Source organism: Lycorma delicatula, chromosome 1, assembly GCF_047948215.1.
Source record: "Lycorma delicatula isolate Av1 chromosome 1, ASM4794821v1, whole genome shotgun sequence".
NCBI classification, from domain to species: Eukaryota; Metazoa; Arthropoda; class Insecta; order Hemiptera; family Fulgoridae; genus Lycorma; species Lycorma delicatula.
This window is the reverse complement of record NC_134455.1, coordinates 263,254,699-263,269,384: the sequence shown is the minus strand read 5'-3', so window position 1 is coordinate 263,269,384 and position 14,686 is coordinate 263,254,699. Positions and strand designations below refer to the sequence as shown.

General features: G+C 28.7%; 1 protein-coding gene across 2 annotated transcripts in view; it reads left to right on the top strand.

Annotated features, from left to right (window-relative positions):
* Nucleotides 1–14,686, top strand: part of LOC142331070 (solute carrier family 12 member 9) — a 126,595-nt gene that overhangs the window by 57,131 nt on the left and 54,778 nt on the right. For both annotated transcript variants that reach the window (XM_075376736.1, XM_075376727.1), the window contains 5 exons: nucleotides 1,696–1,965; nucleotides 3,962–4,169; nucleotides 10,294–10,492; nucleotides 11,658–11,903; nucleotides 12,705–12,853. In XM_075376736.1, the coding sequence (XP_075232851.1) occupies nucleotides 1,696–1,965; nucleotides 3,962–4,169; nucleotides 10,294–10,492; nucleotides 11,658–11,903; nucleotides 12,705–12,853 (1,072 nt within the window). The remainder of the gene's footprint in view (nucleotides 1–1,695; nucleotides 1,966–3,961; nucleotides 4,170–10,293; nucleotides 10,493–11,657; nucleotides 11,904–12,704; nucleotides 12,854–14,686) is intronic.

The following is a 14,686-nucleotide window of genomic DNA, read 5'->3' as shown; positions in this document are numbered from 1 at the left end:
AAGGAAGACTTTACTGAACACAAAAGGAAAATAAGAAAAAAGAAATTAAGATAATGTGTATATCTGCAAAATAAAGATAGAAATTTTAATTGTAATTATTATTTTTTTATTCTATTTTTTAAGATGTTTCTCAATATTTTAAAGGGTCATAAATAAAAATCTGAGGGTGATGAAGAAAAACTGATTTAATTTTAAGATTAAGCATAAAAAATACTAATTCACCTACTTTCTTATCTTAGTTCCAAATTAATATTTTTTTTTTTCCTGTTAACCTGTGTTATAAATATTGATATCTCAGGAACAAAAAAAATAAATTAATTGTTTGCTTTGATAGTATAAAATAAAGCAATGTTTCTTTAGGATCATTAGCCATGACCTACCTGGAACATTTTTTTTTTTTTTTTCTAAGATGATTAATGGAGTCTTATCTAAAATTGTAGGATAAAACAATACAGTCATTTGAGATCTACTTAAGGAAATTAATTATAAAAATTAGTGCAAATTTTCAAACAAATTACAACCAATTCTTCAAGACACAACAATTTAATTGTTGTGAATTTTAAATTTTTTGTGTGAGAATTTGCTTATAAATTTTTTACTGCACAATGAAATAGTAATACTCTAATAGAAGAAAAGCTAATTATATTTAATTTTTTCAAAATTTCTAATAAAAGATTTTATTCTCCTAATTTTAATCACTTATTTGCAAACAAACTATTTGTTTTGCTTACCAAAAACAAATTTAAATATATGAGAAGTACCCTTAATTTAATTGGTACCATCTTACTCACTTTTCTGTAGAGGCATAAAACTTAATTCAATAAAGATTTTATTCACAGACTTGAGTTTAATTTGGTACTGAATGGTTAATAAGTTGGGTTAGGAATTTTAAACAAAATCAAAAAAATAATTTTTAGTATATAGGCATATCCTTTGTTGAATTGGACCCAAAATTTAACATAAGTTAGAGCTTTTTTAAATGAATGTATTTTCCAAATTAATGGGTTATTAGAACCCATATAATTTATATGGGTTTATATTGGACATATATATATATATATATATATATAAAACAAAAACTCTAAAACAATTATTCTAATTATATCCTCACCCCCAAGTCCAATTGAAAAGGTTTTGTAGTGAAAACTACCACTGTTCCGAATTTCAAGTTCCTATAGTACCTTCACAAAAAATTGAAGTTTTGAAATGCCAGTAAATATCCCAGCCCATTGTCTCATTTAAGTTCAAAATTTGTCATTAATGCATCATATATTGAAATATTTGAGTTTTTAATGTTCAGGCACTCGGAGATATTTATCAAAATACAGGCTTACATTCAAACATGCATCCTTCCAGAATTTTGGTTGGATTTTTTTTTTGTTACCAGGAAAGTAAAAATTTATTATGATCTCCTAACATAGCCTAAATGAATTAAAATTGGAATGCCAATTTTAAAGTTATACTTTTCTTTAAATGAATTATTATTTTATTTTTGGGTAAAAGAGCTGAATGATTGTGTTAAGAAGAATAGTGTATTAAAATTAGAAGTTCAGTGAATGTTTTTGTTTTTAGGTTATTTATGTTCTAAAAATTGAACATAACATTCATCTGGTACAATACTGTTTGTTATTGATAGCTAGTAAACTATTATTATTTGGTGCAAAATAACGTCCTTATTTTTCCGTTACCTTACAGGTGAACTGAAGGATCCAGCCAAAAATATTCCTCAGGGTACGCTGTCAGCTGTTGCATTCACATTAGTATGTTATGGTACTGTTTGTACATTGACAGCTGCTACGTGCAGTCGATATTTACTGCAAAACAATTTCATATTTATGTTACCGCTTAATATTTGGCCTCCTTTTGTGACTATTGGGATTCTAACTGCTACATTTTCTGCTAGTCTGAGCAATCTAATTGGCTCTAGTAGAGTTCTCGAGGCATTAGCCAAAGATAATGTTTTTGGTAATGTATTATATTCACTGTTGTTTTTATTATTATTTTACTATTGTGTGTATATATATATATATATGTATGTGTGTGTGAAAAACATTTTTGTTTGTATATTCCATTTGTTTGTATGTGTGTGTGTTTTCAAATCACTTATTTGGTGAAGTTAAGTTGGATACAAAAAATTAATTTCTGCCTTTTCCATCCTAATATGTCAAGTTTGAACCACACTTTAAATGTATTTTTCCATGCTCATGATGTATTTTGACATATCATTTGTTACATGTGCCCTCTTAGTGCAGTAATCTGGACAAAAATGACCAAATATAGTTGCAAAATGCAAAATGTTTGTATTTGGATTTACTACTTTATAACATTCTAATTAAAAAAAAGGTTGTTTTAACAGTTCCTTATGGTCCATTATTTTGTGAGTCAGCCATTTCTTTGTCTGCTGTCAAATCAACATATGTATTCTCAAGTTTTTGCAAGTCTGTTTGTTTATTTCTGTTGTTTTAAAATTTTTGTTAGTTTTGTGTTGTTTTCTTCATTAATTTTTTCATACAACAATTTTTTTGTCATTAACATTAATCAAATATAACTAAATATCTTTGCGTATTATGCATTCTGTAAATATTTTTTGAAAATTATATAAATACACTGCTTGTGCAGTATAAACTGAAAATAGCCGACAAAGTTGTTATACTCTCCTAGCATTGGTTATTTATTCTTATATAGTGGAAAATAACGATACATGAAAAAAGTTTAGGAAATTGATATCTTTTACTTTTTTCTGCTCCCCATCCTCAAAATCATCTGCCAAGAATGATTTTGATTTGTCAACATTTAATGTGTAAATGAAAAAAAAATAAAAATAATTCCACCGAATAATATACAACCAATAAAGAGTTACCTGAGATTTCTTTTTTATTGTAATATTATGATAATATTTTATTGTAAAAGTTTTTAAAAATTCCAAAAATCAATATTTTTAAACTTTGATCGGCTCCCCCATCTCCAATAATTGCCCCTAGTGTATTTTTCTGTGGTTGAGAATTTTTTTATGGTAAGAAAAGTATGTATGCATGTACTGACTGGGCTTAGTATAAAGCAGGACCGTGTTGGAAGATTTTTGAGAAAAAATTTATCCAAAAGAAACTATCCCATTCCCAAGAGATATTGACCCCAAACTTTTACCATCGAATTGCCCCATATACAGAGTCTCTGTGCCAAATTTCATCAAATATCCAGTCAAAAGTTATTAAGCTTCAAACATGCTTACTACATATGTATGAACATTATTCCTCCCACACTTTTTTCTTTGGGTGGGGCCCCTGGGTTGTGAATTATTGAGAAATGAAAAACTCTTACTCTATTTGTTTGACTGATTACCATACTTTCCTTCTTGCAGCATAGCTCTAAAGCTATGATGCCAGGAAAGTAATAATTGATTTACAGAATTTCAATATTAATGTACACATTCTGAATAAATTAAATAAACAAGTAATCAGAAATAATAACATTTATATTATCAACTCTACCTGTTGCACTTAAACTTGCAAAGGATGCAGCCAAGTTAAGACAGTCATAAAAGTTAACAAAATAATGTACAAAATGAATAACAAAAACTTACACCATTTTCATAAGAAAAGCAGACTTCATTACATTATGCAATATAAATATGCTTTTATCACACAGTTGGTTAAAGCAGAAACAAAGCTGTTTATAGGTAACAGCATAGTAAAAACAAATCTTGACAGTCATTAATACTAGTCCCAAGTATTGTAAAGCATTTTGGTATACTGCTATTTTTACCCAGTAAGTACCATCCATCTTTAGTATCTAATATGACAATTATGTAAATTAAATCATATTATCCAGTTCCTGTTTTAAAAAATTGAAATGTTCCAATAAATTAGTTTTAGAAAATAATAACTGCTATAATGGCATGGTAAGTGACTTTTAATTTATTAATATTTTTTACAAATAGCCTAAAATCTCTTTCCTTTTTTAGGCCAGTTGCTGATTTTTATAACAAAAGGTGTTTGGCGAAGTAATCCTCTGGCAGCAGTTTTTCTATCTTGGTTGTTTGTGCAGCTCATTTTGCTTATTGGTTCTCTCAACACCATTGCTCAGATAAATTCCGTATTGTTCCTGCTTTCATATTTAGCTACAAATCTTGCTTGTTTAGGGCTTGATCTTGCATCAGCTCCTAACTTCAGGTAATAATAGATATAATTAAGTTCAATCAATCCTTACATATGGTTTCTAAGAAATTAAAGACTTCTATAGCTAAATGAAACTGGCAGTCTTTCTTAATTAGTGTTTTATACATAAATAAATTTAAAAATATTTTTCACCTTTTAAAAAACCTTTAGGCTATTCTATACACTATTGTTTACTTTGATTACCTAAGATACAATATTTTTGAAAATTGTTCTAAGTACAATTTTGTTCTGATGAATGACGTTTCAGAATTTCTCTAACCATCCCTAATGAAATAAATAGTCCTGACTACAAATTGTATTGGTCAGGATTATTTTTTCTATTATAAATACATTAGAAAAATATGTTTCAAGATTACCCAGGCTGTCTCATAATTGCCTGGACACCAGGGTAAATATGAGAAACAATATTTTTGCCTTGTTTCAAAACTTAATCGATATGTAAGTGGATAAAAATTGTTTCACATAATTGTAACATCAGTGATGAGTTGTGAAAAAATGTACAGTTAATTTTACATATACATTTTTGAGATGAGAAAAGTTTGATTTTTGTCTCAAAATTGCCCCAGTCTACCTTGCTTGAAAATACATTTTTAACATTAGAAATTAGCATTATTATAAAATTATTAGATAAGTTGTTACAGGCCTTCTCAAATATAGAAGGCCTTATAGAAGTTGTTACAGGCCTTCTAAGAAATATAGAATTATTGATTTTTTCTTTAAATTTAAAAAGTATTGTTCACATCATGCAGCATAGAAATTATTAAAACTTTCAAGCTCTGTAACTAGATTTATTAAATCAAAGCTTGGTTTAACAATGTGACTTTGGATGTTTATTACCACTGACAGTACTAGAGTGACATTCTAATGAGGTTTGGTTTACATCAGCAGCTTTCCAATTTGGGATATCCTTAACTTACCCTGGAATACAATGCGGATATTGGAAGTGTCCAAAGTATCTGTATGCTGGGAAGGAAAGGTGTTCTGCATAGTAAAGTAATACAGTAAAACCTACAACCAAATTTCTTTTTTCTAGATTATCAGAAAGACCAAGAATATGAAAAAATAGTAAAAATTCAATTTTTAATATTCAATATATAATACATATGTCAATATAGATTTTTTTAATGATGTAGGTATTTTATGAGTATGGTTAGTGACAAACCCTGTTGGTCTTTTTCAGGCTCTTCACTCTGTCAGTATATACACATATATGTATATATATATATTTACGTGTGTCAATACATAGTAAGAACCCAAAACCTGATTGTGAATTGTCATTTACGTTTATTCATAATAACCTTTATTTGGTTCAAAAGTTGTTTGATTAGTATTGATGCTTTTACTCTCATGTATTATTATTATTACATTCAGAATGCAATATTCATCTGTTAAATCAGCTCTGACATCTGCAAAAAGTAAAAACAATTATGATTCAAAACAATAAAAATAAATCTGGAAGTCGTTATGAAAGTAGCAAAAGGTGAATTATTTCATGCTGATAAACTAATTTAAATTTTAGTTTTTGATTTGTTAGTGATTGGATGTAGAAAAAAGAAATGAAATTCTTCACAGTTACTAAAGATTGTGTTGAATAAAATTGAAGTGTTATAGTCAAGTAATGCATTAAAAGTTAATGCCAGTTTAATAACATAATATTTTAATAACCGTATTTATTCAAGTACCCCCTGCACTTTTTTTCTTGGAATTGGAGAGAAAAAATAAGGTGCAGGGCTTACTTGAAATATAGCCTTTAGCCAGGATAATTTATGTAAAGTAAATGTTTTCTTAGAAGTACCTAAATTCAATTACGTATAGTTACATTAGGCTTTCATTTATCAATACTGGATGCCGCTTATACAGAATGCATCGTTAATTATTAACATCATGTTCATATTATAGATAGGAACGAAGTTACAATATTTTTATAAAACTGATTCATTCTGTATAGGCTGCATTCGATTCTAATGACACTACAGTTACAGTATCAGTTACCCATTGTTGTCTTTTCTATTCGTCATAGTCATTATACTGTTTGTATATGTGGACGGTTATGTGCATTTTATCTGTTTAGTTTATCTTGTAAAGTTTAATACGGTGATTAATTTTAATTACGGGATTAAAATGAGTACAGAAGGCCCGCGTCTATGATCTTTTACAGTAAATGAAAAACTGCACGTTATAGAAGAGGCTGAAAAAATTGGAAATTGGGCGGCTGGAAGAAAATTTGACGTAGATGAAAGCTGCATTCAAGACTGGCGTAAGAAGAAACAACTTCTGGTGAAAGGCACTGGTAATTAAAGGGCTTTTCGTGGCCTAAAACCAAAATACACAGACATAGAAAAAAAATTGTATGACTTTGTTATGGAAAAAAGGAAATGCGGTTATGCTGTCAGGACAAAAATGTGTCAATCATATGCCCATGAAATCGCTAAATCATTGAATAAAGTTGTTTTTAAAGCAAGCCGTGGATGGCTTGCATGAAATGATTTGTCAATAAGACAAAAGACAACAATTTCTCAACGACTTCCAGATGAACAAAAAATATTAAATTTTCACAAATATATATAATAAATCTTAGAAAATATAAAGGCTATTTGCCTTCTCAAATAGGTAACACTGATAAAACCCCCGTATATTTTGAAATGCCATTTAACAAAACCGTAAAAAAGTGTTACAATTCGCACTGGTGGTAATGAAAAACAAAGGTGTAGTGTTATACTTTGCATTACTTCTGATGGATCAAAATTACCTCCATACATTGTTTTTAAAAAAAAAAAACTCTTCCTACTGTACAGGTAAATGGAGTTATCAGAGCACAGGAATCAGGTTGGATGGACGAAACCTTAATTTTAGATTGGATCAGGTGTGTATGGCAAAATCGAACAGGAGATTTACTTAATAAAAAAAATACCGATATGCTAGTAGTGGATAGTTATCGGGGCCATACGACTGATAAAGTGAACGACATTTTAAAAAAGGGTATGACAGACCAAGTAATAATTCCAGGCAGATTGACAGCTCTACTGCAACACTAGATGTCTGCATTAATAAACCGTTCAAATCTGCAATAAAACAACTGTACAGTAAATGGATGGCTGATGAAAATTTCTTTCTCACGCCTACAGGAAGAATCAAACGCCCAGATTTTAACCAGATTTGTATTTGAATAAAAGATGCTAGGGAAGGTATTTCCACGAAATTAGTAAGGAAAAGTTTTAAAAAATGCGGAATATCTAATGAACTTGATGGTAGTGAAGACGATCACCTTTGGCAGAGCGACGTGAAGACTACTTACCGGTAACTCTTCTACAGACATTGACAGTGATTAATTAAAAATAAAATTCCATATTAAAAAGTATATTGAAATTGGTCCTTTACAACATGACACCTTCTTTTCGTTTTACTGGCTTACTGATTCTGAACTGAACTAGTACTTAACGGCAATTAATTATTAATGTAATATTAATATTGTAATTTAAATGAACAAATTAAATGCTTTACTTTCTGAATATTTTTGTATTTTTTTTTTTTTTTTATCATATCTGTTGCACTTTAAAATACCAGCATATACTCGATTTTTTTTTTAGATTTTCGGTCTGGAAATCAAGGTCCAGGGCTTATTCGGTGGCAAGGGGTACTCAAATAAATACGGTATTCATTTTTTATTTCCATTAAGAATGATGACAAATAAATAATAAAATTGGTTAATTAATATACGAGTACCTATAACAATATGCAAACTAATTCATAACTAGAAGATTCTGTGTAAATCTGAACTATTCCTCATTCACTACTTAATAGCAGCACTTCTCATTTAATATTCTTGGTATTAGTGTTTAGACAGAATCACTAGAGTAGAGCATCAATATGGTCAGAAGGAAAGTGGGGTTGTGATCATCATGGCTTCTTATAAAATGCAGTTTTTATCACAAGCTCTATTAATTGTGACAGTTTTATACCCATCTTATGCAAAAACAAAGAAACATTCAAAAAAAGAAATAAAATAATAAAAACACCAAAAATCTTTTTTATTTGAAAACTTGTACCAAGAAGATGCATATAGCAACCTCGAATAAAACAGTGGTTAATAGTTGAAACATTAGTGAAATCAAATTACATTTTGTTTATTTAATCGTTGATTAGATCAATAATTACATCATTAGTTGACTCTGTAATTCGATCATTCATTTGTGAATTACAAATGTTGTTTTTCAAAGAAAAACAACAATATTATACAATAAAGGCAATATATAAGGATGAGATAAGAGTGAATCAATGAATGTTCACAATGAATGAATAGTTGATGTTTACAGCAAAAGTCATTCTGCACAAACCTCTTTTATGGTGGAATGTGGAGAAATCATTTACTTGAAATTGTCAGTGTGCATCTTAGTTACAAGAAACTTTCTGCCATATCAGCTCATTGAACATACCTGAAGAAAAGAGAAAGAGTGTGAATTAGTTGCTTTGATATTTCTTAATAAGCAAGAAGTGCTGTTACTGTTGATGAGGTGTGGATAAGCTCCAAATTGCTGAAAATAAACACCAATCAGTGGAATGATAATCAGGAATTCCTTCAAAACCAAAGAAAAATCAAGCAAACTCTGAGCACACTTAAAGTGAAGGCAGTTTTTGTGTCCAGAAAGGTCTTAGGTTGATTTCATGCCAAGCAGAACAATAAATTGGCTGTCCTATTCTAAATAGTTAAAGGCTCTGCCTTGCAATTCAAAATAAACAACACAATCTATTGTCCAAAAGTTTGTTTCACAGTAACATTCACTCTGTTTCAGATACAGCTCTCATTTGACCCCAAGAAATTTTTATTTGTTCCCAAACTGAAAGAATTTTTAGGTAGCAATTGTTTTGGGATTGATAGTGAGATAAAGAGAGTTGTCATTAAGTGTCTAACAAAACTAGTGGTGGAGTGGTGGATGTTTAAATAATCAATTAGTGATTTGGTGTGTTTAAATTTAGTCAATAAAATAAAATAAAGAAATCATTTGTATAAATACCAAATAAATAATGGATCAGTTTTGGTCAAGGTCGCAGTCACAACGTTGTTCGAGAAACCACAGTTTTGCTGATTTCGCATTAAACGGACTGGGTTTATCAACAAATCAGTGAATGGTGTTATAAACAACATAACCCAAGTTGTTTATTATTATTCTGAGCTGTGTACGAATGTCGTCGCCAGTCTGCTGTGTGCGTTGGGTGTGGTAGTCTCGATGTTGTGAACATTGTTTTTTGTTATTGACAATATATCGTCGCATGAAACTCTTTACTAGATTTAAATTTTACAAAGACTTTACTTAATTTTTACTTATTGCTCGCAGCTATTTCTGTATTGTCGGATATAATATAAACTACTAAAATTAGATTATTGTTTTAAGTAAATATTGTTCTCGGTAGGACTGGTATTGCTATGTTTTTTTTTGTGCTGTTAGTTATTTATGTGTTTGAATTCTTATTCTCTTTTTTATATTGTGAAGTAATGTATATTCACTTATTCTAAATTAAGTATTCTGTTATAATTATAAATTTAATTAACTTTAATGTTGAAGTGCTGTTTAATTTTTTATTTTCAATAATTCGTAATCACTTCCCAATCCAGACCATCAGATCCTCTCAGAACAATAATTTATTATTAATTTTTCTAAAGTTATTACATTGAAATGTTCTTTATTTTCTGGATTAACTCTTGGTGCTTGTATATATACAAACATGTGTGCATATGTGTCCATTAATGTAGTTGTTTTAGAAAAATTTCTATAATTTTTTTTATAAATATCTTGTAATAATATAAAACCAATTAAATAAGTACATTTTTATAAATGTAATTACAATGATACTAATACATGATAATTACAATGGTAGAAACAATCCAGTTATTTATTAATATAATTCTAACAATAAATGTATTAGAATTGCAACAAAATTGTGTAATATATTGAAGAAATTATACTAAAATACTGGTTCTGATTATTTGAAAAATTTTAGGTTTTACACTCTGCTGATAGTGTTCCCTGCTTATTGAAATAATTGAAACATAGTAGGATATTTTGAAAAAAATTTAGTTTAGTTTAATTATAAACTTTTACATGTGTATGTTTTTTTTCAGGCCATCATTCAAATATTTTTCTTGGTACACTGCTCTAATAGGTTTGGTTGGTACGATTGTTATGATGTTTGTCATAAATTCTTGGTATGCAGCATCTAGTCTTGTTCTTTGTCTTCTGTTAATATTGCTTCTTCATTTGTTTTCACCATCAAGATCTGCTCATTGGGGATCAATATCTCAAGCATTAATATTTCATCAGGTAACGTTTTTTTTTTTTTCACTGAACTGATTATTTCATTAGTAATAAATTATTGACAAAGAATCTTCTGCATATTATTATTGTTGGTTGTGAAAGTTAATAATGGTAGATGTAAAAATAAGAAGACATGTATGTGATTAACCCATTAGCTACCAAACAAAAATTAATGTTAAGAATATTTCCAGAGTGCAAAAAAAGTTAAGGAAGAAGTTTTTTAATTTACTTTTTAGTTTTTTAAATATGCAGTATATAATTTTTTGTTATTTTTTCAACAGTTATTTTATAGAATGATTTTAAAATATCTATTGTTTAGTAGCCTCTGAGCAGTTTGTTATAGGTTATATACTTAAAAATTGAGGTCAGTCAACAAAAATATTTTCAAATTAAATAATTTAATTTTTTTAATTCAGAGATAAATTACTTGCAACATTGTTATCACAAATGTTATACTATTCAAGGTTTTGTGGATGCCGCTGTCGTATTGTAACCTCAGAATCTGCATCACTTGCACTTGTAATTTTTACCAAAATATTCTTAAGAAAGTCACTACTGATTTTAGAAATACATTAGGATGGTCATCTTTTTCTCATTGTATTCAAGAAAAAAAAGAGAAATTCACTTCTGCTTAAAGAACACACACTATTGTAACACCGTAAATTGACTTGGTTTGTTATGTTTGGAATGGTATAGAAGCATTGCTACTTATGGTATACTTTTTGTTTAAAGTAGAGGGAGAATTTCCCTGTACCATTTTGAGCAGTTTGATTTTTTTTTAATGAAGCAGCGTGGTTTAACTATTAGCTCTGTGTTACACAGAGCAAACTTTTGATTGCCAATTTTTTATGCATCTTCATGCCTTAACCATATAAATAATTATAATTTTTTTAATTACAAAGATAAACAAGTCTAATTTGAGGAATACTGTACTGGTATAAAAAATTAAGGTTTTTTTAACTTAAAAACCTTAATTATTTTAAATTTTAAACTTTTACTATATTGACCTTGAAAAAATTTTAAAAACTTGTGAAGTTAGATATGGTTGCTACTTTTTTTTTTTTTTTAATAAATATAATCATAATATTATTTTTTTATTTGGATTTTATGAATCTCAATATGTAGCATTATTTATTCCTTAAATTTGATGTGTTTATTTAATAAATTTCAGGTGAGAAAATATCTCTTGATGTTGGACTCTAGGAAGGATCATGTAAAATTTTGGCGACCTCAGATGCTATTAATGCTTGTCAATCCTAGATCATCTTGTCCACTCATAAATTTTGTAAATGACTTAAAAAAAAGTGGCCTATATGTTTTAGGCCATGTTAAAGTTGGACAAGAGTTCTCAGAAATGGAAGTGGATCCTACGTTAGATGAATACACACACTGGCTCTCCCTTGTTGATCACATGAAGGTAAGAAATTTTTTCCTTAGTTTTAGAGAAACCTATACATTATAATCCATTCTTATTGTTGTTTAAATGTATTTGTATATTAATGTCATTCTGTGTTACTCTATAATTATATTTTTACTAGCCATTTAGGGCTCGACTCATTTGCCTGAACATCTAACCAGGGGGCGGAGCTCGTTGGACCCCTGACACGTTCATTGTCCTCAATGAGGTTGTGAGAAACTTTTGCATTTATATGTTCATTCAACCTCCAGGCACTGATCTCTTTCCTCTTTGTTTCTTGTTCTTGTAAAAATGACTACACCTAGTGGTACTTGATCGTCCTAGATTCAATCTCTCCTTAGAGGGCATAGTGAAAAAGATTGACAAATTACATAAAAGGAAAAAGAAGAGAAATGAATAATAAAGGGGAACATTATATATGAGAAAAGAAAAGAGAAGATGAAACTACGAAGAAGGACCTATACAGACTTCACAAATACTTGAAAAATCTAAATTACAAAAGACAGAAAGGTTTAATTTTTGTTTCTTTGATGAATATCGTTAATTCACAACTTCATCCCCAGAGAGGACTAGGGCCTCAATCTACAGCTTAAAACCATCCCTGGGATAACATGAATGTATTCTGAAAATTTAAAAGTTGATTTTCATGTGATGCTATTGCAAACAAACAGATAATCTTTCACATTTATATATAAGATGTTCAGCTTTTTAGAATAAATTATCTTGTAATTTATTCATGAAGTATGAGTGTTAGCAGTTATTTTCATTAAATTATGTATAATTTATGTGTAAATGTTACAGGTAAAAGCTTTCATAGAACTAACAGTAGCACGGTCAGTTCGGGAAGGTATGCACCATCTAATTAGAATATCAGGAATGGGAGCAATGAAACCCAATACAATTGTGTTAGGATTTTACGATGATGAAACACCTCAGGATTATTTCCAGAAGTAAGTGTAGAAAACTTACCCTTTTAATAGCTTGATCATTAATGTCTTAATTTTAGTTAGAAATTTGCTGTGTTCCTCATTCAGTTAGTATTCAAGTAGTCTTCATCTTTTATTCAGAAGATTCTCGAGTACAAATCCTGGTCAGGCTTGCCATTCTTCATACTACAAAATTCGTCTCTCAACATCTGTAAATTCGGTTGGATCTAGCACCTTTAGTTACTTAAATAATATATAATTTTTTTTTAGTATATATATTATGCGTTATACTGCATTGTAGAGATAAACCTTTTAGAGAATTTTTTTTTGTTACTGTTTTCAATATTTTTATTTTTATGTAACATTCTTGATGAGCTTGCAAGTCTTACAACTTGAATCATTTAAATCTATTGTTTATTTATTTTTTTAATTTAAACTTATTTGCATATTTTTGTTTTAAGTTTTTTAAATTTTAAAACTGTTGTTTCACAATAACAGTGTTTCATGGAAGTCTTTAACCATGCAAATATTTGGTTTCTTGGTAAACATACTGAATTATTATTTTAATTTATTATGGATTTAAATTTCAGCATGAATGGTGTTTTTTAATCATCCATTCCATCATTTAAAAAAAAAAATTGCAATATTGAGCACCAACCTGTAGTAATTAATTGAATTAAAAATTATTTATGAATAAGTTAATAAAATTAGTTATAAAAGTTGGGATTAACATGCACAATATATTGAACCAAGAGATAGTTAACAATGTATGGTGAAAACACATAATAGTAGTAAGGTAGGATTATCCAGATACTAAACACACCAGCTTGATCTAGTGGTGAACACGTCATTGCAAATCAGCTAATTTCAAATTAGAGTTCTAAGGGCAAATCCTAGTAAAGGCAGTTAGTTACTTTTATATAAATTTGAATACTAGATTGTGGATACCAGTGTTCTTTGGTGGTTGTGTTTCATTTAACCGCACATCTCAGGAATGGTCAACTTGAGACTGTGCAAGACTACAGCACGTGTGCACACTTCATTTATATTCATATCATCCTCATTCATTCTCTGAAGTAATATCTTAACGGTGGTTCCAGAGGTTAAACAGAAAAAGAAAGTAAGATATTACACAAGTGTGTAATAAGCTGAAAGAAGTAGTCAGTAGAATAATAATCCAGAGATTTATGTTATGAAACATTTAATTTCTTTAAACTAATATTAATTTTCACATTTACAAAATATTGCACATATTACCTTTGTAGATGGTATAAATTATCTAAGAATCCAGAATGTATAAAGAATGTTAAAGAAAATAGACAATTAGCAGGTGATCTTTCACAAGTAGTGTAAAGTCAGGTAATTCCCGTGAATCAGTTTTATCTGAGTGAAGGTTTGTGAGTATAAATAGGTTATTAACATTAAATTAAATAATAGATAATTCTTTTATTCTGATCAGTACATAATAATACATTATGCAGATCATGCCATGAATATAATACAATTAATTATAAAATAAAAAGTATATGTGATTAAAGTCTGTATTAGCAAATATAATACATTAAATATATGAAAATATTACATATATAAGAACTAGAAAAAATTCACTTATCAAAAGGCAATAGTGAAAATTATTTGAGCACGTATTTATGTACAAATTTAACGGGATGCAGAAAGTTAAGGTTTTTTTTAATAATGTTTTAATAGGAAGGGTTTTTTTAATAATGTTTAATTGTTATTATTTAAAATTTTATAGGAATATTATTTCTGTTGAAGAATATTTTCTAACTATTCTTAAAATAAATTGGTGAGAAGATTTTTAAATGTTTGATAATTTATTAAAAATGGTTACAGAGG